We start from the raw sequence: 25,400 nt of genomic DNA, 5'->3' as shown, positions 1-25,400 counted from the left end.
ATGTAAACCACTGTTCCTCACAGTCTAGTGAGAGAAACACTGAGATAGACATTGCAATCGGCTTTTCATCATTGAGAACTAAGCATAGTACTTAGTACAGTAGTATCCATCTAATAAAATTCATTCATTAAAGACTTTATACAGGAAAGAAGTAAATGTAAAGAGAAATAACAAAGGAAAATACTGTATGTCTTGTACCATCTTAACTCTCAGCAGAAAAGAAAATATGTAGAAAAAACATTGAAAGGAAATTCATCAAAATATTGAGATAGAGGGGCTGGGGAGATGGCTCAGCAGAATAAGCGCTTCCCTGGCAAGCACAAGGGTCTGAGTTCAATTGCCGATTCTTAAAAAAAAAAAAAAAGTTGAGATAGAAAGGGACAGCCAAATAGCTCATTGAATGCAGGCTTAGGGGCTGGGGTTCCATCCTGAGACAGCAATTGAGACTGGGTGCTTTGCCTGTAGTCCCAGCTCTTGGGAGGCTGTAAACTGGCAGATCACTACAAGTCCATACCTAGTAGTAAGACCCTGAACACTCTGTAGACCCTTCTCTAAAATACAATAAATAAATAAATATTGAGATAGAAAATCTCTAAGGTATAATATATATAGTAAAAGAGAAAGAAACAGCATCAGAAGTAAACAATTGGGATGAGGGAAAGAATGAAAAGATGGGGGAAAAGGGAGGGGGAAACATCAGGCATGTATGTACATAGGATAGCTAAGATGATGGTACTACTAATTTCTTTTTTAAAAATTAATTTTAATGAGAAAGAAATAGCAATGAGACAGTTTCAAAACAGGTTAGTGGGACAGTTATAATAATTAATACATTGCATGTTATTGGGTACTACTAATTTCTATCAGGTTTTTGAAGGTAGCAGTTAATGCTTAAGATTTTTACTTTTGAGCAATTTTGTAGTTGCTTATATCTGAGCAACTACACTGAAGACAGCAGTGTGCAATATAACAACCACTGTTGAATACATTTGTCTTTTTTAAAATTTTGTGGGGCCGGAGAGATGGCTCAGTAGAACGAGTGCTTCCTTGGCAAAGCACAAGGGTCTGAGTTCAATCCCCAGTTCTGAAAAAAATAATAATAATAATAATTAATTAATTAATTAATTAATTTTGTATAATTTCTAATACGTTATCTATTATTTTTCTATTCTCTTTAAAATAAAATTTAAAATTATTGAGATAGTTCATTGTTCATAGTAGGACAGTGTTTGGTTTTATATCTTTTTTTGTATTTTTTCTACTTTTAAAATCTCTAGTGAATGTACGAAGTAGTGAAAGTTAACCAGTTGGATCAGACTGCCCAGAAATATTATGTGGAACAAGATTAAGGGTGCTTCTGGATGGGAAAACTCACATGTAGTAGAGTAAAAGGGGACAGAATTCGCAGAGAGAAAGGAGGGTGGGGAATATGAATTCATATAAGCCAAGGAAACAGAATTTCACAAAGGTAAGGTATATCTATATGGCCAGGAGTGAGACATGTTAACTCATTCAGTAGCAAATATTGGCTGGGTTCTCAGTGCACTGCTGCTAAGAAGCATGCCAAATGGTGAGATCTTGTGAAACAGGCTCCCTGGAGTCTCTGAGAGGGCAGGGTCCACAGGGAGGGCAGAAGTGTGACTGGCCTGAGGATGAGCAGAAGCAGGTGGTTGATGTGGATGTGTTAGCTTAGCCCCCACAGGGGAGGGGAGTGCAGGAGATAGGTAGGTCGAGAATGGAAAACAACCGCCTCTGAGAGCTACGGAAGCTGGAGGTAGGTGGACCACAGGCCCGGGAAAGTCGGGTAAAGCTTTGTAGAGACACGCAGCCCTTCTTCTTTCTCTGATTTCACATGTGCAGGTGTAAGCCTTGGATGCAATTGGTGGTGCTTCTCTAAGACAGAATATGAAAATGATCTGATTCTGACTTTTCTCACCTCTTCATTTAAGACTGAGGCTTGAATACATTTTAGGTAGCAGATTTGTAAAGAGACAATGATTTTATGGCCTCAAAATAAGAACATAGAAGATTGCACAGTGATTCTACTTAGGAATTATACTAGTCTAGAACTTGTGGCCTTACATAGCTGCAGAATAACTATAATAACTCCAAAAACTAGGTAAATGAAAATGTTAGAAGACAGACACATTATTGAGAATTCACAAATAAAAATTTGGTTCTCTTAGTAACTTAAACTTTGAGCTGGTTCTTAATCCAGGAAACTATTTACTACTCTCTAGTCTCAGGGATTATCAAAAAAATTTAAAATAATAAATCTAAGCTTATCCAGTTATACAAGTGAGTGTGGCCCTGCTATTTTTATGTTTACCATGAGTAAACACCTATGATCTGCTTCTTATTTGTAGCAATTGAGGAATATATCATGTATAAAATAATCAACAGATTTGGAATGAAGCTTCTGGTTTTGATTATATTTGCTTTCTATTTAAGTCTGAGAGCTATCAGAAAATCTTCAAATCAGCCACTGAAAGGCAGTAAGCTATCTTACTGAGCAACTTACATACACCTTCAAAGAATTTGATTATAAGTAACAGAAAGTGTAAGAAAGGAGGACATCGTGAAAGAGGTAGAAAAACAGTTAGTATAATTTCAATTTATCTTTGCAGTTTTCCAGAGATGTTTCCCTGACTTCACGAGCACAAATGGCACTTTAACAGTAGGAAATAAGGTGCAGTTTGAAGATGGAAGTGGAAGGGTACGAAATGTTTTGGAACTCAAGGAGGCCGTAAAGTATGTCGGCTTACATTTCTATTTTTAGTTTGCATGTATCCTGTTACTGTACCTGATGTTAAAGCTTGGGGTTTTAGGAAAAGACTTGTGTTATCATAAAATATACATTTCTTCAATTGGATACCTTGCCAGTGTGTAAAGAAGGACAGTGTGTGGAAAAGAAGCCAGAATGAGTTAGAGCAATGATTTTTCAAGAATGGTTCAGTCTTATCAATAGAAATAGAAATGCAACAAAGAAGACTGTTGGTGCCATAGTAAATTTCTATACACTAACTGTCATTCAGTACATTTACTGTTTCTTTTGTCTGTGCACATTATTGAGAAATATTTCTCTGGATGCAGGTTTGTGTGTACACAGGTGCAAACACAGATGTACAGAGTACCATTGCGTAGCTCAGTTGTTGAGTTAAAAACAACTGACAATCTGCTAAAATATCTTTCTTAAAAGATGTTAGTACTACAAGTGGTATAGCACAGCTCTTATGCCTTTGGAATATAAGCAGCAGAGATGAATTTAGGACTGTGAAGCTGTGTGAAAGAAATAGTAAATAATAATAAAAGGTTTATGGGCCAGCGATATAGCTCAGCGGCACAACACCTGCCTGGCAAGCTTGAGGTCGTGAGTTCAATTCTCTGCACCAGATAATCATAATCATAATCATAATCATAGGTCCGTGCATAATTAATGAAAAAAGCAGCAGAACTAAATTAAATTGCCCTGTGCTGCACAGATAAATGCTAAAACTGAAAGAAAACTTAGGAAGCGTTATCACAGAAGTCCAAATAGTAAAGTGATTACTTCAGGGGAGGAGGGCACACGAGGAAAGGCTGACCTTAATGCTTGTGCGAGTGCGTTCACACTGATAACTCCTCAAATTGGACACTGACTGTGTACACACATTGCTGTATGCACCCCGCCATGCCCTGTGACCACAGTGCTGGCAGAGGAAGGCGAAGGGGAATTCAGGATGATCTTCTTTGTCACCTCCGTGGATTTTGTGAATTAAAAGCTGATCTTATCATCTAATGCACTCCTCACAGCGGGACTTCTGCAATATTGAGGCATGCTGCATACTCTGGAAAAGACTCTGTGCCCGGGTCTTGGGAGCCACACTCTCTGGGTGTGTATAGCACTGTGGCGCCCTTGTGAGCTTAGCCAGCTTTCCCGGTCCACAACTCACCTCTGCAGGTTCAGTGCAGTGACTTCTCATGTGTCATGACTAAGGTCAGGAGCTGCCGATACGTGGTTCCTAAGAGGGTTCTGCGAACGGCAGCTAGCAGATTGCCTTTATGACAGGCGCCTTTGTGTGTAATGTTAGTCAAGAAACAATTAACTTTCTTTTTTGCACCCAGTGCTATCAATAAGATCCTTGATGCAAGAGATATCACGCTGAAAGTGTTCGAGGACTACGCAACAACTTGGTACTGGATCATTATGTAAGTGAAAATGCAGCAGGGCTTCTTTTCCAGCCTCGTTCTGATTTTAGTTCTGTAGAATCTTTCCTCAAATTTCTTGTTCTTATTCCTGGATAAAATATTGAGTCAAATGTCAATTAGTGCCACTTCCTTTTTCAAATAGGATGCAGATGGGACAAAGATATTTAGAAACATACCCGGTGTTAGCAAGAAGTTATCAAAACATACATTTTAATTTTATTTGTTAAATTATTAATGACAGTACATACATATTTCAAGTCACCTGCAGCAGTGTCTGCAGTACTTTTGTATTTGTGGTACTTGTGTGGTGTTCACATTTCAATGTTGTTATTTTTCTGGGTTTTTTTTTTTTTTCACATTTTTCCTCCCCTGACCTCCAAAGTATCATTCCTGTCTTCTAATATACCCACGTAATTGTCATCACTGTCATCATTATCAAAGGTTAGCATACTTATGAGAAGCTGTAGAAATAAAATCCACCAAAAAATGTATACATCAGGAAAAGAAAAATGTAATTTCATATTTATTTATTTATTCTTTATTTATTTGGTACAGGGTCTCAGCCTCCCTAGTGCTGGGATTGCAGGCATGCACCACCATGCCTTGTCTCAGTGGCCAGCTAAGCACGCCTGGGGGCAGGGCTGGTGCTGCATGTGGTGCCAGCGATCGAACCCCACTCCCTGTGCTTGCCTAAGCAGGCGCTCAGTCTGCTGAGCTATCTCACCAGCCTTCCAAATATTTTAATACTAAATTTATTGAGACATCATGAGATTAATACAAGTTGCCTTTGACCTCTGCAATTACAAGAGGGGCACAAAGTGGTGGCCATGAGCTTCTAGGCATTTGTTATGTCAGTGGACTATTAGAGTATATATATAGGAAACTCTGAATAGAGGAGATTTTTAATTTTCAGGCATAGGATTTATAATGCTGAAATGTTAAAGAGATGTAGTCACTCTAGTGAAGGAGGTGAATGTGTTTCACATACCTTAAGCTGTCATGCTATGTGACTCTAATGCCATTTTCTAGAGCTTCTGTGACTCCGTAATGATCACAGAATAAGCTGACACTTCTTTAGGCACTCCCAAGGACCTTTGTAAGTAGATCCAGCTTAGTTTCTCAGGGGCAGCTCTATTGATGTTTCTTGACTAACTCTCTAGTCTTAATATATCAAATGGTGTGCCCATCTGACCATTAAACTTCAGGTTATTGCACACTTTTTCTCTTTTGTGGAATATTTTGGGGTGAATGCTGGATGGTTTAATGATTAAAAGCTGCTTAGTGTCACAAAGCCTCCAAATATACAAACATACCTTTCACAATGCACCTACCATTCTGTATTCTATTTAACAGCTTTCCTCCAAGAAACTTGTCAGCTTTTTGTGATGACAACTATAATTGACTCCTCTTTATCTTCCTAGCTCTTGGTATAGTGTTTGGGACACAGTATATACGCAGCAAAAGTGAGGCTTAAAGAAGATAGAAACAATATATTGAACTTCATAGGGCTTAATAAATTATACATTGTGTCTGAAATACTAGGCAGTAACCTGGAGTTGTGAAACTAAAAGCATTTTGTGAGATTCTCCTTGTTTTGATGCTTTGTATTAAACAGCTCCAACAATTATTTTCAGCATGTTGTAGAACATATGTCCAAGGCAAAGAATGAAGTTTGTCCTTAGCAGTAGTTGAGCTGGTTTTCCTAGTGTCAAACCCAACTGTCACTGATAATTCCTCTGTGAATTTTCATGTGTCCAGTCTGCTCTTTCGGCCTCTCAGTTCTTACCTGAACAAATGTGCATTATGAGACTCTCCCACCCACCTCACTTACACAGTGAAATTTGACAGGCACAGCTGGTGCTTCCAGAACAGCAGTACTTTCCTTTATGTTTGCCTCCTCTACTGTCATCTACTTTGTAAATATATTCAAAGTGCAAATATTCTGGGATTTAGTTTATGCAGTTATCATTCTTTGCAGTTATTCTCATGAAATACACACAACCAACTTTCTTCTCCCAAACCAACCTTTTAAAATATTCCCCTTGTTCTGTGCCATTACATGGCTCTTCTATCTTACTGAGTATTCAAGCATTAAAGTAGCTTTGATTTTAAGAAAGAATGGCTTTTGAAGTTAAAACATAGACAGTAAGTCTTTGAGTAGAGAAGGCACTTTGATACCATACTGGCGTTGATCCAGTGACAATAATGATTAAGATTTTTTTTTTAAAGAGAACACTTAAGACTATAAACTCAATGCATGTACCAGACTGCCTGACTGGCTATGATTAGAAATGTGCAGATAGCAACAGGGGCATCAGAGCCAAATAAAATAATGAGCCAAGCTTGCAACCCTACTGAGCTCTCCTCGAGGAAAGCCTATCAGAAGGCTGGGTTCTGGCCTTGCCCTGAGTATATGGGGGAAAGAAGCTTTCCTAGCAGGCCTGTCAGACTCTAGGCAGATATTGAAACAAAGCCTAGGCAGACTATTGGTTGCCTGATGACCAGCTCATGACCAGGAGACACAGAAGCCTTACAATTGCTCCAGAACATGGCCCACAGATCACCGGGTACCGAAAATAGATGTTTGGTGGTGTCAGGCACTGCAGACTACTGAGGATAACTCAACTGTAGTGATAACATTTAGAAAATCCTGATTTTAGAGTCCAGGTAACCAGTTTCTCTTTTCTTGTCTTTTTGCTTTCCTTTCTAAACCACCCTGAAGTTAGTCATCAGGTAGAGAGAGCAGCCCAAGTTCATCCTGGGTATATATTTTGTAATTTATCAACCAGTATGTAGGTATGAAGGAGAAAAATTAGACGTGAAAAGTACGGCAGAGAGGTCAGAATTGTAGTTTGGAGTAACTCTATTTTTCCTTGGACGGTGATGGATTGTGTATTTCAGTTTACTACGGCACACAGAAATATCTCATGTGAAAGCCTTGAATGGTCCTACTCTTGTTCGAAGTCTTAAGAAAAATTATTGATTATATTTCTTTGTTTAATAGAAACTTAGTTAACCAAAGAAAGTAAAATAATCTAAGAATCATTTTGGATAGAAAATAGCTTTGTTTAATGTTCATACTACGTCATGTCTAATGCACCTGACTCCCTTGTGTTGTGGGTTTTTCCTCCAGTGGCCTGACTATTGCCATGGTCCTTAGTTGGACATTTTTGATACTCCTGAGGTTCATAGCCGGATGCCTCTTCTGGCTCTTCATGTTCGGTGTGCTCCACGTTATAGGATACGGTAGGTGTCACCCTCTTACACCTTCCAAGTATCAGAAAAATCCCCTATTTTCCCACTCTTACTACCAATTGCCAAAACCCATTTACTAGCTTTGAACTTAATTATTTCTCCCCCAGTCTTTAAGCTTACAAAATTGTTTAATTTTAAATGCATTGTTTCTGTAATTTTTTTCCTGTATTACCTTGGAAAATAGTACTATCAGGATATTACTTTTTCTCCCCCTAACCTTTGGTCTCACTTCCCATGCTTATTACAAATTATTGAAAGAATCCCTTTCAGATTAGTGAAAAATATTTCAGACAATTCCTTCCTACTTTTACATCTGATCAGAGACTGCATCTACATGTTCATAGTAATGTGATCCATTTTCCCCCTTCAACTTTGTACTTTTAATCCTGCCGCTGTCACACAGTTTAATAATTGATGCTTTGTAATGAGCTATCACCCTCTAGAGGCAAGTATTCTGAATTACAATTGTTGGCTGGAGAGTATTTCAAGGTTGAAATCCAACCCTAACTCAATCCTTCTGAAGGGTACAGATCACGTACAATGTGAACTCAAAATGAAGGGATTAAAGTGTGTCCCTTAGGATGAGATTCTATTCATGGCAATTTCTTTCTGTCTTCTTAAAAAGCAACAAGTGGGCTAATACAGAAATGTCTGAGGATTCTATTCAAAAGAATAATATCCCCCATAATGCTCTTTGAATTGGCAACATAATTTTATGATAACAGACACCCAAAACACCAGCCTCCTTTTTCTGTCCCTCAAAAGAGAGCATTAGGTCTCTTGAATATCAGAGTGCAGCTGGAACTCCAGTTTCCGCAGTTAGCCTGGGCTCTAGCCTGGTCCCCAGCAGGTAATGGAGTAACCCTGGAAAAGTTTCTTAATGGCTGTAAGACATGACATTGGCACAATAACAGTGTCTCACCCTCAGGAGATTGGAGTGCTAAATGAGGAAATGCTTGTACTTGGGCACCCATGGGTGCTTGGAAGACAGTAAAGAATCAGTAATTATTGAGCCATTGTTGTTCTCCTCCTCTTTCTCTTTGAGCACTTCCAGAAGGCGTTCAGGCCTCTTCAGGTTTGCCTTAGCTGCCCCTGCTGGCCAGCTGTGTCTGAATCTCACCCGGGCTTCCTCACAACCACAAGGCAGGTCCCCACTCAGGGGTGGGTCACCTTGGAGGAGAACTGCCATCCCCAAACCAACTCAAACTCCACACAGAGCTTTTATTTAAAAGTTTTAGTGTTTTAACTTGGAGCTCTAAGCAAGCCATGCCATTTACACTGGAGAGTTGAGGCATGTGGTTCTCTTTCCTTGTCACCAAGAAGGGAAGGGCGGTAGCCTGCTGTTGACCCCCCTGAGGTACCTTAAGAGGCAGAGGAGATCTGAGCTTGGCTGTGGTGCTGCTTAAATAATGGTCACGTGAGAACAATGAGCAGTGTATAAAATGTGTACATAAAGCAGTCAATGTTCGCTCCCTGTTGACTCCCTAAGTAGGGCTAACCCAGCAATTAATCATGTAGGAACTCAGTGTGACGCTGTTTACAGTGAGGAAATGTTCAGTCAGATTGGAAATTATAAGTAAATAAGAATAAATAGGGCGGGGGAGATAGCTCAGTAGAATAAGTGTCTGCCTGGCAAGCATAGGATGCTGAGTTCAATCCCTGGTACTCCAAAGAAAAGGAAAGAAGAATAAATGGGTCCCTGGCCTGCCATGCCAACCCCCGCCCCCAGGGCTTGCTGAGATGGCAGTTGAGACTGGGCGTGGTGGCGCACACCTGTAATCCCAGCATTTGGGAGGCTGAACACAGGAGAATCACTTCAAGTCTGATCTACATAGTGAGACCCTGTAGATCCCATAGACCCTGTCCTAATTATAGGAATATAAAAAGAAGAAATGGGGCCCAGGAGATAGCTCAGTGGCATAAGTTCCTGCCTGGAAAATGTAAGTTCCTGAGTTCAATCCCCAATACAAAACAAACAAATTAATTAAAACAATAAATGCATCCGACCTCAGTGTGCATCTTGGACAACTGGCTTTCCACATATAACAGGAAACTTACCGTTTCCTACAACAGCCTGTTCACTAGGGCATAACAGAATGTGAATGTGTCATAGTAAGCAGAAAATATGTGGGCTGCTGGTGGCCAAGGGCCCATGTACACCAATGGCATCGTTCTAACTGAGCAGAGCCAGTTAGTGGGTGCGTGGGCTTGGGGCTGGGAAGAGAAGTAACTCCAGGCTCCTCATGTTGACGGTGCGAAAAATATCTAGACCAAGGGCCAGTGAGACAGCTCAGGGGACTAAGTGTCTGCTTTGGCAAGTGCAGGGACCAGAGTTCGATCCCTGGTCCTGCATGCTGCACTGCCCTGACCCCACATCCCTGGCTGGCCCTGCCCCTGGGGTGCACTGAACTGGCGGATGTGGTGGTGCACGCCTGTAATCCCAGCGCTGGGGAGGCTGAGAACAGGAGGATCACTATGAGTCTGAGCTGCGTAGTGAGACCCTGTACCAAATACATAATGGAAAACAAATATCTAGAACAGGAGACACAAGGTAAGAGAAAAGGAAATTAGAAAGCACAGCTTAGAACCCTCATGTTATGAAGTGATGGAGTAGAAGTTATGTTTTTATGTAATGAGCTTTTTGATGAATGAATTAGCTTCTGGTTATTATAGCAAAATGTCTGGGATCATTAACTTAAAAAGAGAAAAGTTTTCCTTTTGCTCAAGGTTGAGCTTCCAGTCCACTGTGGGGACTGGTAGGTATTGCTTTGGTCACCTGATGAGGCAAACACATCATGGCAAGAATGCCTGGTGGACCGAAGTGCCCGCATCATAAGACGTAGAGTGGAAGAGAAAGAGGGCACGACCTGGGATCCCACAGCCCTCCCGCAGCTCCCTGCTCTAGTGAAGACTGCCTGTTGGCCCATTCTTTGTAACGATTTCACCACTCTCCAGCAGTGCCAGCCTAGGGTCCTCGCCTTTAACACATGAACCTCGACCCTTCGGAGGAGGCATTCATCAGCCAAGCTGCAGCACTGAGCTTGCAGGAAGAAAAGGAATTGTCACCCACAAAAAAACTTCTCTATTGCTTTACGTACCAATCATACTGTCTGTGTGGGTATTTGATAACTTCTTATTTTTATGGTTCTCTAACTCAGGGGCTAAAATCCAAGGGGGGACTGAGCAGGCATCACAGAGGAAGTGCTGAGCTCAGCGAGGAGTGCTGGAGACAGGGCTGAAGCCTGAGCCAGGGAGGGCAGAGGTCCACGAGTGTCCCCAGCCAGGCAGGGATCCCGCAGCATGTGGGAGGTGGCCCCAGTCTATTAGCACCCTTCGGGTGCCCACAGCAACAAACGCAAAGCCCCCTGATGAATGTGCTTCAGTGCGGGTCATCAGGTTTCCCCGGATGACGGTCCACGCAATAGGAAATCAGCAAGCACACCGTCTTGTGGGCGTAGCACCAGAAGCTATCCACATCGAGCGTGAGAATGAATGCACACAGAACATGAAATTGCTTTGTGCAAAATGTTTAAAGAATTGAACTTAGAATCATAAAAACAGATCAGCAAAATCCCGGTGTATGCCATGTGATAGAAAAATTAGTGAATGCTTACATTTTTTAAAAAATTATTGGGGCCAGCCAGATAGCTCAGTGGATTAAAGTGACTGCTTAGACAGGGTCTGGGGTTTGATTCCTGACATGCCGTGCTAGCCCCACTCCCGGAGCACACTGAGACAGTGATTGAGACTGGGTGTGGTGGCGTGTGCCTGTAATCCCAGCACCCAGGAAGCTGAAAACAGGAGGACCACTACCAGTTCAATCTGCATGGTGAGAACTTGTAGACCCTGTAATAAATATATTTTTTAAGAATCATCAAAAAATTATTTTAAGCAAATACTCCTTGCCATTAATCTTCAAAATATACACATATACACACACACACACACACACTTTATGCACATTTATCCTATCTTTCCTGACATTGTCTGAAAGTCTTCTCGAAGTCTTCTTTCGAGTCTTTGTTCCATTGTCATGGCTGCTTTATTACCCTAAATTAATTCTAAACCTTACCCTTCACGGTCACTTTGTGTGGTGCCAGATCTATGTCATAGGTGGATGAGGACACGATGTCTGTACAAGTCTGCCTTCCTGTCACGTGGCCAGCAGCAGGATCCCCCGTACTTTTTCATTATGCCTCCTACAGACATAAAGAAGACTTCCAGAAAGTGGTAGGAGCGATGGGATGAGGATGTTCAAAGCAAGGCGGGGATTAACGGCAATGGGTCTTTTATTGTAGTAAATTTTTAATTTAAATATTCACTGTACATTTTGATCACATTCTGTATATATGGTGATGAACCAAATAGGACTTTAAAAAGTTAAATAATTGTTAGATTAAACATTAAATTGATCAATTAAACAGAAAAATTGAGAATTAATGAACTGGGAAATGAATCTCAAGTAAGTACTTAAAACCCAGCAGAATGAGACAAGAGAGCAGAAATTTGATTGCGTGCTTAGACTAGAGTAGATCAAGAATAATTAATGCTTACCGAAAATATTGTAAAATTATTGGCTGAAAATTTTGTGAAACTAATGACTATATGGATCTGTAGATACTGAAAGCTCTAATTCTACCAAGGAAAGGACAGACAAATCCATACCCAGTGACACATTCTTATGCTCATTCAGCAAGTGTCAGTTGCTGCGTAAACTGCACGCAGGCATAGTACTGCACTCGGCGGAGAGCCGTGAGCGCACAAAACCTCTTACTCTCCGACCCTCCAAGCTTACCAGGTTGCATCCCGGGGAGCAGGAACAGTTGCTGCGGTGCAGCAGCGCGGAAAGGAGGATGAAGACTGCCTTCGGCACACTCTCTGTCCTCTCTGGCCCCACTGTCTCCTTGATCAGTACATTTGGGACACAGCTGAGATGCAGGATGCTATAGTACAGGTTCTCCTGTGTCCTGAGTCCTCACTGACCTTGAAAGGCTAGGGCCACAACGTTGGCTGTCCTTGCAACAGCCTGCAAGACTAATTTTTGGTCTGCAAACTTAAGACTGCCATGCTAGGTCAGGGAGTAAAAATGTAAAAACTATGTTATTGTCAGGATGGATGGCCTCTGCTCCCACCTCCTCTGCCTCTCGCCCTTTCCCTCCTCCTCCTCTCGCCTCCTCTTCCCCTCTGCTTCCCCTCCTCCTCCCCTCCCCTCTCCCTTTCCCTCTCCCCTTCCATTCCCTTCCTCTTCCCCACTCCTCCCCTGCCCCTCTTCTCTTCCCCACCCCCTCCTCTCCTCCCCTTTCTCCTCGTCTCCTTCCCTCCCCCTCCTCTTCCCTTGCGCTTCCCCTCCTCCTCCCCTTCCTTCTCCCCTTCCCTTTCTCTTTCCCCCTCCTCCTTTGCCCCTCTTCTCTTCCCCTCCCCCTCCTCTCCTCCCCCTTCTCCTCTTCTGCTCCCCTCCCCTCCTATTCCCCTCTGCTTCCCTTCTCCTCCCCTTCCCTCTCCCCTTCCCTTCCTCCTCCCCCCTCCTCCCCTACCTCTTCTCTTCCCGTCCCCCTCTTCTCCTTTCCTCCCCTTCCTCCTTCCCCTTTTTCTTCCTTTCCCTCTCTCTCCTCTCTCCATCTCTCTTTCTTTCTTGCAGTGCTGGGGATCGAACCTGGGGCCTGGTGCAGTGCTTAGCGGGCACCCTCACCTGAGCAATGTCCCCAGCCCCAGGGTAGGCCTTCTGAGAGGAAACCTGAGCAGCACCTTGGAGGGCGTGATGCAGTTCTCCAGTGAGGGGATGCATGGGCACAGTGTGGACGGACGTTGTGTGCCGCTGGAGCAAAGGCCTGGAGGAGGCTGTGGGCAGCGTGCCGGACAGGCGGGCGCCAGGAGGAGAGAGCTCAGCTGGAAGGCGGGCGGCTCTGCAGGCTCCGGCCCTGGCCTGCCTCTCTGAGTGTGAGGGAGCACTGTGGGGTTCGAAGCAGAGGAGAGATGCACACCGTTGATACATCGCTTCCCGTGTTGACAGGACTGCCGTGAGGCGAGGGTGGGCTTGAAGAGACCCTGGAGAGGGTGTCAGCAGCAATTGGCAGGCAAAGGCAGGGCGCAGAGAACACGGTGGTGGGAAGGAGGAGGGCCGCGAGGGCCCTAGATGTGAGCAGCTTCATCTCCTCGCGGGTTGGATGGGGGTTGGATGGCGTTGTGGAGAAGAGAGGGGCGGAGCTATTCCAGAAAGGATGGATGGTATGAGAGAGGCTACCGGGCAGGGAGAAGGAGCCGATGAACGCTCACGGAAAGGGAAACAAACACTGCCTTTATCGGGTAACAATAACTATTATCCAACATTTACATCAAAATACAGGTGACTAGAATGTTGAACAGTAAACATACTGAGATGACTGTGAGTGAAGTTCCTGTGTTTCCTTAGGCAGACACTGAGCTTTAAACTTGACTGTTAAGCACGTAGCACATTTTCTGAGGTAATTATGAAAGAGTAGACAGCGCCAAACCAAAAGAAAAAAAAAAAATGAAGGTATGTCACCAAGCACTGATGAATCCCCAGAAGAGTTGAAAACAAAGCCAGGTAGATAGCAGAATAAGAAAGGCAAAAAAAAGGGAAATAAATACAAACACACAGTACATTAAATGTAAATTAAGGGGTCGGGGAGATGTCTCCACAGCTGTAGTAGAGCCCTACAACTCCATCCTCACCAGCCACACCACCCTGCAGCACTCTGATTGTGCCTTAATGGTACACAATGAGGCCATCTATGACATCTGTCACAGAAACCTTAACATTGAGCTCCCCACCTACACTAACCTGAATAGGTTGATAGGTCAAATAGTGTCTTCCATTACTGCTTCCCTCAGATTTGATGGAGCCCTGAATATGGATCTGACAGGATTCCAGACCAACCTGGTGCCCTATCCCTGTATCCACTTCCCTCTGGCCACGTATGCCGCTGTCATCTCTGCTGAGAAAGCCTACCATGAACAGCTTTCTATAGCAGAGATCACCAATGCCTGCTTTGAGCCAGCCAACCAGATAGTGAACTGTGACCCTAGTCACGGTGAATACATGGCTTGCTGCCGGTTGTGGTGATGTGGTCCCCAAAGATGTCAATGCTGCCATTGCCACCATCAAGACAAAGCATACCATCCAGTTTGTGGACTGGCGTCCCACTGGCTTCAAGGTGGGCATTAATTACCAGCTTCCCACTGTGGTGCCTGGTGGAGACCTGGCTTAGGTACAGCAGGCTATGTACATGCTGAGCAATACCACAGCGATCACCAAGGCCTGGGCTCGCCTGGACTACAAGTTTGATCTGATGTACACCAAGCTTGCCTTTGTGAACTGGTACATGGGTGAGGGGATGGAGGAAGGAGAGTTTTCTGAGGCCCGGGAGGATATGGCTGCCCTTGAAAAGGATTATGAAGAGGTTGGTATGGATTCTGTGGAAGGAGAGGGTGAGGAAGGAGAGGAATACTAAAAATGTCACAAAGGTGCTGCTTTTACAGGGAAGCTTATTCTGTTTTAAAACATTGAAAAGTTGTGGTCTGATCAGTTAATTCATATGTAGCAGGTTATGCTCTCATTCAATTACTGACCTTTGCTTTAAAACATAAATGCTTTGTCACAGACCCAAATTGTCCATTCTCTGATGGGTTTTGAATAAAAAGTGTTTCCTGCCTAAAATGAATAAAAAATAGTTTAAAAAGCTAGCACTCATTAAACAAAGAGAGCTGTACAAGCCCTAATAACCAGGCACAATAGATTTTAAAGCAGAAAGTATTAGCAATAGAAAAGGTTCAGCTCAGCAAAACCATCCCAACTGTAAAAGTGTGTGTACTTGTTAAAAATTGCCTCAATGTTCACAGAATTATAGGGAGAAATAAGCAAGCTTATAAGTAACAAATTGCTGCTGAATAAGTCTATCCCAGAGGGGAAATTTCAGTACTTTTTTCTACTGAACAAGTGTACTATAATTTGTTTAGCCTGTCCCCACTAATGGTTATTAAGATTGTTTCAGGTACACTTACAGTGTGATAGCTAAATACCAAAAGTCAGATACATGTGTAGGATGTTCAACCCAAAATAAGATAGTTGCTATGATAATGCGACTCTTCCCCTTGTGGAAATAACCGTGCAGATCTGTTTCTTATACTCTGTGTAATAAGCATGTAGCTTCTATTTCAGAAAATGTTTTATATTACTCTATTTTTCTTTTCAAGGAATATTGTACTGTTACCAGCAATATAACAAGCTTCAGAGAAACCCGAAGTCTTCATTATCTCTATATGACATTGGGATTCAGACTGATATAAACATGTACTTTCAATTGAAAGAAACATGGTTCACATTAAGTGAGTACACTTTTAAAAATAATTTAGTTAAAATTGTAATTTGAGAAACATTTTATCTAAGGAACATCTTGAACTGGTGTAACCTGATAAGCGCGTGTGTCACTACTGTAATTACAGGTAAATCTCTGCAAACTAGTAAGTGAAAAATCCACTCTAAAGAGAATTTACTGTATAATCTAAGAAAGCACTTACCTTACAAAGATCTCAAACTATTTGCCTTCATCTTAAAATGGTTTAACGATGGGCATTTGTAGATGTTAGCTTGATATCTAAGAAAGGTGTTTAAAAAATTAACTTGACTTTTAGGCTTGTTTTGAAATGAAAGAAAAACAAGAGAGCTTTTCATAACAGAGCATTTGAACTATTATAGAAATTGTAGTCAAAAACTAAAATACACATTTTGAAATGTTTATTCAGATTATTGAATTAATTAAGGGTAGTACCAACACTTTTTAAAGTAAGATGATTTTAATTTTATATCCCTAGAATGGTTTTATTGTGATAGTCTTTGTACTTCACAGGGACTTGTGTTCCTTAATAAAGATTTTAATAATATGTGATTGTGTGCTACTTTAAAAAAAATTCATCTCCACATTGCTTGTGTTGCTGTTCGCCATGCTGGGGGAACCCTGGAAAGGAGCCCAGAATGGCTTGCAGAAGTGGGGTGATACTGGGGGTGCTGCATGGCTTGGGGCTACGTCCCACCCCATAAGGTGGGAATTTTGATTTTGCCTCTTTAGTCAAAGCCCTCGTGCTTTTGAGGACAGACCCATACATCACCGTGCTGCCCCTCCTTTTGCTCACACCATAAGGTGCACCTGGGAACATTTTCTTTGAGCTGATGCCAACCTTGATAACCTAACCTTGCAGCACACAAGATCCTTTTGGGCCAGATTCAGTTCTTCTCTTTTCCTTGGCTAAGGCTTGGTTAGAATGTCCAATTCTTACTATTTGACTTCCCATTTCTAGCTCCTTAAAGACTATTTTTCTTCGCTATTCTTTAAAATATGCCAATGGAACAATTTCCTCATTCGTAGATTTTCCTTTCACTACAGAATGAGGTGGTTTGGGGATCACACCCTCATTACTTTGCCTAAATCTGGGTGGTTCCAAGTCTCGTCAGCAGCCCACTTTCACACATTATATACTGAAGCTTTTGGTTCTGGTTTTGAATGAATCTCAGTTACTAGCCTATGGTCAGTGCCTTCTGTACAGACAGAAAATCCTTACACAAAAGAGTCCCAAAAACGATCAGACTCTGCCACTGGAAATTTCAGAGGTGCTGTAATGAAAATGCTGTGGATTCTTTCCCCCTTATAACTTCAAGGCTAGTAGGATCAATCTCTTTGCAGATGAGCCTGGGGCTTCATAAACCTATCTGTCAGACATTCATTGGTGTCTTTCTCTGAGTCTGGACAAAATTGCTGATATCAAAGCCAAAGGAATGAAAATCATACTTATTGATGGAAACAATGAAAATACACCATATCACACATACAAAATATTGCCATTTTATGACTTCTTGGTTGTGTTAGGAGATAGTTCAAGGCTTCTCTCTGCCATAAGTGACTTTGTGAACTTGGGTAAATATTTTAGCCAACAAATCTTAGTCTAGTCTCTAATAAATAATGGCATAATACTGTCTTCTTTATAAGATACCAAATACATTCCTATTATTTTCTCAAATTAAACACAAGAGGGTTTGTAATCTATAGAATCAAAGGACATTTACATTTCTCTAATGATGCCATATTAATATATCACTTTTTAAAGGTTTAAGCTTAGTATGCAGTATCTTTTAACAATGAAGTGTCATAATACATAGCGATTCTGATATATTTCATATTCTTAAATTCATTCAAAGATAAGAATTAGCATAATATGACTACATCCCATAAGTTAAGGCTCAAATTAGTGTTTTAGAGAACTAGAATGTGGGAGAGGAGAAGGAAAATTAAGTAGAAAAGATATCCCATGCACATGAATCTAAAAACCATGATGAAGGTGAACATTATCTACCACAACATGAACTAACAATAATATCAACAAAAGGGCTGAGGAGGTAGCTTGGCAGTGTAAGTGCCTGTCTAGCAAGTGCAAGGACCCAAGTTTGGTCCCCAGTACCACATGGTATGCCGGCCCTGGAATACCAGGTGCGCTGTGCTGGCCACCAAAACTGGGCATGGTGTCGCATACCTGTAATCCCAGTGATGGAGAGGCTGACACAGGAGGGTCACTATGAGTCTAAGCTATGAGTATAGCAAGACCCTGTACCAAATAAATATGTAGATAAATAAATAAATAATAGATTTTTAAAAATAATAATAGCAACAAGAATGAAAATGGAGAAATGAAAATAAAGGAGGAAAGAGGAAGAAGAGGGGAGAAGGGAATTAAAGAAACAAATGCATAGACCCTCTCCCCGAGGTGATTATCAACTGTGTGTACTATAAATATCTACTAATAAAAAAGTCATAGTTTAATTAAAAGAAGATGTACAAGCAAGATGGTACATCATTAAATTCCTCTCACCTGTCTGGATTGACTGATCTGTGCTCGCTTGGAGATATTATGTGATGTGTGATACAAGAAGAGAATCTTACTACAATAGCCATAGAACTAAATAATGAGCTCTCCATCACTGCAAGTATCCAAACACAAAATGAGTAACTATCTAACAAGGTGATTATATAAGGAATTGCCTCACAGGTAGAAATTCAAGTTTCCATGAAGTTTGAGGCTTTTTGTTTGTTTGTTTGGGTTTTTTTTAGATTTTCAGGATCTGTTTTAAGCAATGTCATATTTTTTTAAGATCCATATTTTCCACTTTTTAACATTTCTGAAATCAGAATGCATCACAAAATTGCTAAATAGACATCAAATGGAAGGTTTCTTTATTTTTCCTAAAAATTCGTTACTAAATTAGTATGTGTTGAAATTGACAGAATCCAAGAAGTCTGTATGTCATCAAGTTAAAGAAAACTAACTCAGCTAGCAGCTGAAGGGAAATGACTGGAACAGGACTGAGAACAGGACTTTTTATTTAAAAAAAGTATAGAAATGGCTCATCAGAATCTAAAAATGTAAAAAAGCAGGTGAGCATGCAATTTTAAGCAGATTCTAAAGACAAGTCCACAAGAACCCAAGATTTTCTTTTACTTTTTTATACACACACATTTTGTTCTTTGCAGACTCACTTGCTTCATGAATTTTGACACTGTTCATTGTTTATTAAGCCCTCAAATCTGTAAGATCTCAGAACTGAACTAGAGGCCCAAACCTTGGCATTGGCCATATTGAGTTGGGTTTATACCCTGATTCTATCAACTGGTGATCACAGAACAACAACCTGGCAGCCAAGAGCCTGCCCTCAGTTAGCAAGGACAAGTAAGGCACTGATCTCAAGGTGGACAGCTGAAAATGGCTTCTGTCATGGTTTCTTACTCAAGGAGACTAACAGTGAGCACATCTGAAATAGCACGGGCTGGGGTGGCCCTTCCTTCATTGCTTCCATGCCCAGTTTATACAAGTGCTCTGAAATGCTTTCAGGAATGAATGAAGCCTGCTCCATTGGGTTGTTCAAGTGCTAGTTACCAGTTTTCATCTGGATTTCTTAGTGTTTCTTGGAGGAGTCAAAAATGACTTCCTAAGACCAGCATTTTAGGCAGGTAGTACTGCTTGAATTATGAGGTATTGCAATTCACAGAAATAATCATACAGCCCTTTCCTAATGTTTGCAGAGAAAGTTTGGTACTTTTGAATTGATTGGCATCACAGACTAATTTTTGTTTCCTCTTCAAAGTGATAACACTCTGCATCCTTGAAGTGACCATCATCCTCTTGCTGGTCTTCCTCAGGAAACAGATTCGTTTGGCCATTGTCCTGCTGAAGGAAGGGAGCAAGTAAGGCCCTTGACTAGGGACTCAGACTGTGCGTATCCACCCGTGAAGTCAGCCACCGCGTTGCCTAGATGCCTGCCCCCTTGTCCCCTTGAGAAAACTACTTTCCATTCAAGAAGACTTGGTCAAGTTCAGATTCTTACTAGAAAGGTCATCACTACCAAGTCCTTTTGTATTCTCAGACCTCAGTTGTCACGTGGTAAAATCCATCTAGTGTATGTATTAAAAGTTTTGAACAGCAAGCTGTATATATAAAAGTAAACCAAATTTTCTATTAAATTAGTACATTGTAGATTATATTATTTCCAGAGTAGGATGTGTGTTAATATTAATGAGTAGTTTATAAAGATTGAAATCATCATAATTCTATGAAGTCAGTTAAGAGCTATTATCATTTTTCTACAAGGGGGACAATTACTAATGGCATGATTTATTCTCGGGGTACCAGGCTATATATTTTCTGTATAAAGTTCGCAATTTGGTAACACTTAATACCTGCAGGCGTTTTTATTTACGGTGTTATGAAATAATCATTCAGCCTTTTATGAAATTCATATTGAGAGGCAGTTACACCTATAATTGGTATTGAGAAGCAGTAACACCTGTAGTTTCCAATTTACTTCAAAAGGTCACGTGAGGTTGGTATGTGTTAATCATGTATGGAAGACAAGGAACATATCCGTGCCTATAAAGTCAGAGCCATACTTTCTACTTAGAATGATGGAGACTAAGTTGTTAAGGACCAAGAGCTGAATTATTTTTAATCATCCTTAAGGACTATTTTAACAAGATTGCCATATTATTATTGTAATAACGGTGCCCCCTGAAGCCAGTGGTTTAGACAGTTAACAAGCAGTTTGTTAAACTCTCTCTTTTTCCCACAATAACTGTGACCCTATCATTATCCACTCAAAACTACTGATTTTCTGGGTTTATTTCTTAAATAGTATGTTATTGTGCAGTTCACTGTTACCTCCCCCACTTTTCCAGACCCTAAATGTGTGTGTGCACATGAATGTATGTGTGTGTGTTTGTGTGGGGGTGGGGGTGTGGGGGTGGGGGTGTGTGATAAACAGCCAGCACAACTGTGAGAGGCCAATAGCTGGTTCAGGAGAAAATAAGGACTAGAAGAAATGGATATAAGAATACAAAATAAGGGCCGGGGAGATAGCTCAGTGGGATAAGTGCTTGCCTGGCAAGTGCAAGGTCCTGAGAGTTCCATAGTAGTTTTCATTAGTTATATCAAATATTGTTGCTTAATCCACTGTCATGTGCTGAAATAATCATTTAAAAGAAGAAGTTAGAATAGCTAAGCTGGGGAACATTACACATCTTATGAGGAAATATCAAGAGATGATTATCTGGGAGAACAAAGATAAGGAATTACTGGAAGACTTGCTCTGAGAAGACAGATGGTGCTCAGAAGATCGTTTCTTGCCCACAAATTAGTGCATGCAAGTTACAAATAGGCAGATAAGAAAGACTTTCTAATACTTTGCGAGGAAAATGAGTTAAGTTGTATCAGACAAAAGTAAATGCTCGTCACTCTATGTGCACCAGAGACCAATGAACATGTCCTGCTTTATTTCAGAGCCATTGCATACCTCCCTAGCACCTTAGTTTATCCAGTTTTAACTTTCATCTTGCTCTCCATCTGTTTTGCCTACTGGATCGTGACAGCAGTGTATCCTTTGGTGATTTATCTCTTTACACCTCACATGCACATATCTATGTAGAAACCTAGAGTTGATGTCCATGTGTTTCTCTCCCTCAGAAGATTGAGAAATATCCAGAAGAAAGAACTGAATTTTTCTCAAGGTCATAAAAGAGCTGTAGTCTACTGATTTAATTCCTTCCACCAAAGGTCATGTGGTAGATTTGCTCACTTTATTTTGTGTTCATATATTTTGTGTTCAAGAAACCTCTTGAAGGCTTTGACTGTCTTGCAGGCTACTCCATGCATCTGGCCGAGGTTATCTTGATCTAGGCCTGATAGATGGCTGACTTATTAAAATACAGTATTAGGTGATTTGGGGGGTTAATTTAACCATGAACTTTAGAGTTAGCTACATTATTGTCTTGTCTATTTTCCATATACCAGGAAATCATCCTTAACAGAGCTTATTCAGTTCCTTGGCTACATCAGGGGTGCCTGTTTACAAAGTTTCAGCCCCAGAGGGGCAATGTACACATGAAAATGAAACCTGTGACCCAATGGTAAGGAAAAGAAACTTGCTGCAGAAATTCTGTACTTACTGAAGTACAGAATTCTACTGTATTTCATTTGCAACTGTGGAAGTAACAGTAACACAGAGCTCTTATTCACCTCTGGAAGGTTAATTTTGTACAGAAAGGGAGACTTGGTCACGTGATAGCGGGAGAGCATTGAAATTGGTGGGCGGAACTGAGAGAAAGTATGAGTTGCTAGGATTTCTTGAACTGTCAGACATTGCTATGGCTGATGAAAACACAGCCAAATATGAAATATAGTGGCTTCTGACTGATGAGCATTGAAAATTAGATGCTTTCTAGAGTTTATTAAAGAATGATTTAATTCAATCTGCTAGCAGATAGAAGAGGAGCAGTAAAAGCTAAGGGAGAAACGAAAGCAAACTATGGAAGAGGAAAAGGCAGTGAGTTATTTTCTTGGAATGACATATAATACTCTCACATTGATCTTTTCTGACCACAGATTTTTAATACAACGGATGTGCCCAAAACATGCCCGGGGGCTCTCTGTAACTTCGCTTTCTATGGTGGAAAAAGTCTGTACCATCAGTACATAACTACCTTGCATCTGTACAATCTATTTCTCTTTCTCTGGCTTGTAAACTTTGTCCTTGCATTGGCTCAGTGCACCCTTGCTGGTGCCTTTGCTAGTTACTACTGGGCTATGAAAAAACCTGATGACATTCCGAGGCTTCCCCTTTTCACTGCATTTGGACAAGCAGTACGGTAAGCTTCATGTTAAACTCTACACCTGTGTCCTCCTCTGTGTTTAGTGTGCTTGTAATTCAGTCTGGGCTAGTTAATTCAAGTGGTAAATTACATATGAGGTCTAAAAAATGATTCAAGATTCAAGAATACTCAATGGCCTATCTGGTTTCAAAGCTACAGTTTTAAAACCTTTCCAAACCAGTGGGTTACTAGAGATCGGAATGAGTAGAAGAGAACATCAAGTGAAAGACTAAGGATTAATTTGGCTCTGTATCTCCATTGATCAGGTCAAGCATGCTAATTAATGAAAACACTACTGATAAATAAAGGATATGACAGATGCGTATGACTTAAAACCATTTATGGAGACTTTTATAAATTTGAGTAAGATCTTCTGATGATCCTCTTTACCTGAAAACCGTTCAACTAGCAACCTGTTAATTAACAGTAATGATATTTTAACTTTTGTTCTCATTTGATCTTTGCCTAGATATCACACAGGATCCCTAGCATTTGGATCATTAATTCTTGCATTAATTCAAACGTTTAAAGTGATCCTAGAATACTTGGACAGACGTCTTAAAAGTAAGGCTTCGGAATGTATCTCAGACTTTCACGCTTATGCAAAGAGAATCAGTTGGGGTGGGTGGTGAAGAGCTGAGGGCTCTAAATGGTGCGGGAAAAGATAAAAGTGGTGTGATCTTAAATATTAAGATATAGAAGCTGGGAAAAACAAATTTCAGACAAGAGGTTAAGATTTCTGCCTTGATATGTTATTGTAGAAGTGTAGTGGAGATTCCTGGTAGGCACCTCCACGGCTAGAGCTCAGGTCAGTCATGATAGTAAAGTATAAATGTGGGTGTCTTTGCCAGAAGTCTTCTTGATGAGACAGATAGTTTACCAACACATAAGCTCTGCTTGTGATGTGCCTTATAAGATAGCCAAAACTACCTTGAAGGAAAAATCAAAGTTGAAGGATCAACACTTTCTAATTTCCAAATTTATTACAAAGTTGCAGTAATCAAAACAGTGTGATATTGGTGTAGACAGACCAATAGATCTAGAACAGAACCCAAAATAAACCCTTACGTATAAGATGATTTGATGTGAAAAGATCAGTCATTTTAGATGAAAAATCCGGACTCTTACAATAAATTAAATTAAAATTAACTCAAAATGTGTCAAAAATGGAAACATAGCGGGTAATACTATGAGACCCCTATGAGAGAGCACAGGTAAAAGCTTTATGACATTGGATTTGGTATAGATTTCTTAGCTATCACATTAAAAGCATAAGAAATAAAAGGAAAAATAAATTGAACTGTGTCAAAATTAAAAGCATTTGGGCATCAAATCAAAAGATGAGAGAGAGAGAGAGAGAGAGAGAGAGAGAGAGAGAGAGAGAGAGAGAGAGGAAGATGAGAGGACAGGGAAGGGGAGAGAGGAGGAAGGAAATATCTGAAAATACCAGATGAAGGATCAATAAAGAACATCTGCACTCAAGAACAAAAAACATCATGGCAAAGATTTCAGTTCAAAATTCTGCAAAGATGATTTACAGTATAGAAATGGCCAACAAGGGTCTGGGGAGATAGCTTGGAGGTCTAAGCGCCTGCCTGGAAGCACAAGGACCCAAGTTGGATCCCCAGTACTGCATGCTATGCAAGCCCTACGCCGCACACCACCCCCCAGTCTGCCACTGAAACTGGGCATGGTGGTACACCACTATAATCCCAGCACTGGGGAGGCTGAAACAGGAGGATCACTGTGATCCTACCTAGCAAGACCCTGTACCAAATACAAAAAGTTGAATGGAAAAGCACATGTGTTATAAACATAGAATGGAAGGAATAGTAGTCTTACAAAGGAATGAAATGATGAGCCTTGAAAACATGAAGCCCAGTGAAATGAGCATGATGCAAAAGAACTCACTGTATACTACTCGCTTGGGAGGTGCCCTGAAAGAGGCAGATTCATACGGACAGAAAGGGTAGCAGACAGAAGCCCTATAACTGGCCCCCACCCACCCCCAGCCCTCCCGAGAGGCTGTGGGAGGGCTGGGGGTGGGTGGGGGCCAGTTATAGGGCTTCTCCTCGACGTGACCTGAAGTTCTGAAGATGGAGAGAGCACAGTACTGCAACTGTGCTCAGAGCCCCGAACTGTACCCCAAAGAATGCCAATGTACATTTAAACATTTGCTTCTTATAGAGGCCGAGAACGTCGTCTCTAAATTCATAAAATGCTGCCTGATATGCTGTTTCTGGTGTTTGGAAAAACTGATCAAATTTTTAAACAAAAATGCCTATATTATGGTAAGTCAATTATTTTATTAGTTACATTGCCATTTTCCAAGCCAAGTCCTATGTCCACATGCTCCGGCGGCAGCAGCTTTCTATCCATGCAGTCAAATACTTTGCTGCGCTGCTACAAGGATTCCTGACTCATGCACACAGCTCTGCTCTGCGAGCTGAAGTAGTATCTTAACCACGCGTAGTAGCCTCCTCAGTAGCTTCCTGTGAGGGCAAATATTATTTACACTGGAAATTTAAAAGGATGCTAGCCTGCAAATAGTTTGTGCTTTTGTTTCGTGTGTGTGTGTGTGTGTGTGTGTGTGTGTATTTTAGGGAAGGGTCTACAGGGTTTTCAGGGTCTCACTACTAGATAGGACTCATAGTGATCCACCTGTTTATAGCCTCCCAAGAGCTGGGATTACAGGCGCGCACCACCATACCCAGTTTCTTTCATTTTTTTTTTCCATAATTTTATTGAGAAACA

At 41.1% G+C, this 25,400-nt stretch overlaps 1 protein-coding gene and 1 pseudogene across 6 annotated transcripts in view; both read left to right on the top strand.

Moving 5' to 3' along the window:
- Slc44a5 (solute carrier family 44 member 5) overlaps window positions 1-25,400 on the top strand; it is a 223,051-nt gene that overhangs the window by 185,381 nt on the left and 12,270 nt on the right. For all 6 annotated transcript variants that reach the window (XM_023718339.1, XM_023718342.1, XM_023718340.1 and 3 more), the window contains 10 exons: window positions 2,628-2,751; window positions 4,105-4,188; window positions 7,322-7,434; window positions 15,658-15,789; window positions 19,592-19,691; window positions 21,280-21,372; window positions 21,818-21,905; window positions 22,381-22,643; window positions 23,116-23,210; window positions 24,834-24,937. In XM_023718339.1, coding sequence (XP_023574107.1) covers window positions 2,628-2,751; window positions 4,105-4,188; window positions 7,322-7,434; window positions 15,658-15,789; window positions 19,592-19,691; window positions 21,280-21,372; window positions 21,818-21,905; window positions 22,381-22,643; window positions 23,116-23,210; window positions 24,834-24,937 — 1,196 coding nt within the window. The remainder of the gene's footprint in view (window positions 1-2,627; window positions 2,752-4,104; window positions 4,189-7,321; window positions 7,435-15,657; window positions 15,790-19,591; window positions 19,692-21,279; window positions 21,373-21,817; window positions 21,906-22,380; window positions 22,644-23,115; window positions 23,211-24,833; window positions 24,938-25,400) is intronic.
- Window positions 14,174-14,969, top strand: LOC111817427 (annotated as a pseudogene).

The sequence above is a fragment of the Octodon degus genome, unplaced genomic scaffold, assembly GCF_000260255.1.
Source record: "Octodon degus isolate 3935 unplaced genomic scaffold, OctDeg1.0 scaffold00057, whole genome shotgun sequence".
In the NCBI taxonomy this organism is placed as follows: domain Eukaryota; kingdom Metazoa; phylum Chordata; class Mammalia; order Rodentia; family Octodontidae; genus Octodon; species Octodon degus.
This window is presented reverse-complemented; position numbering and strand designations above follow the sequence as displayed.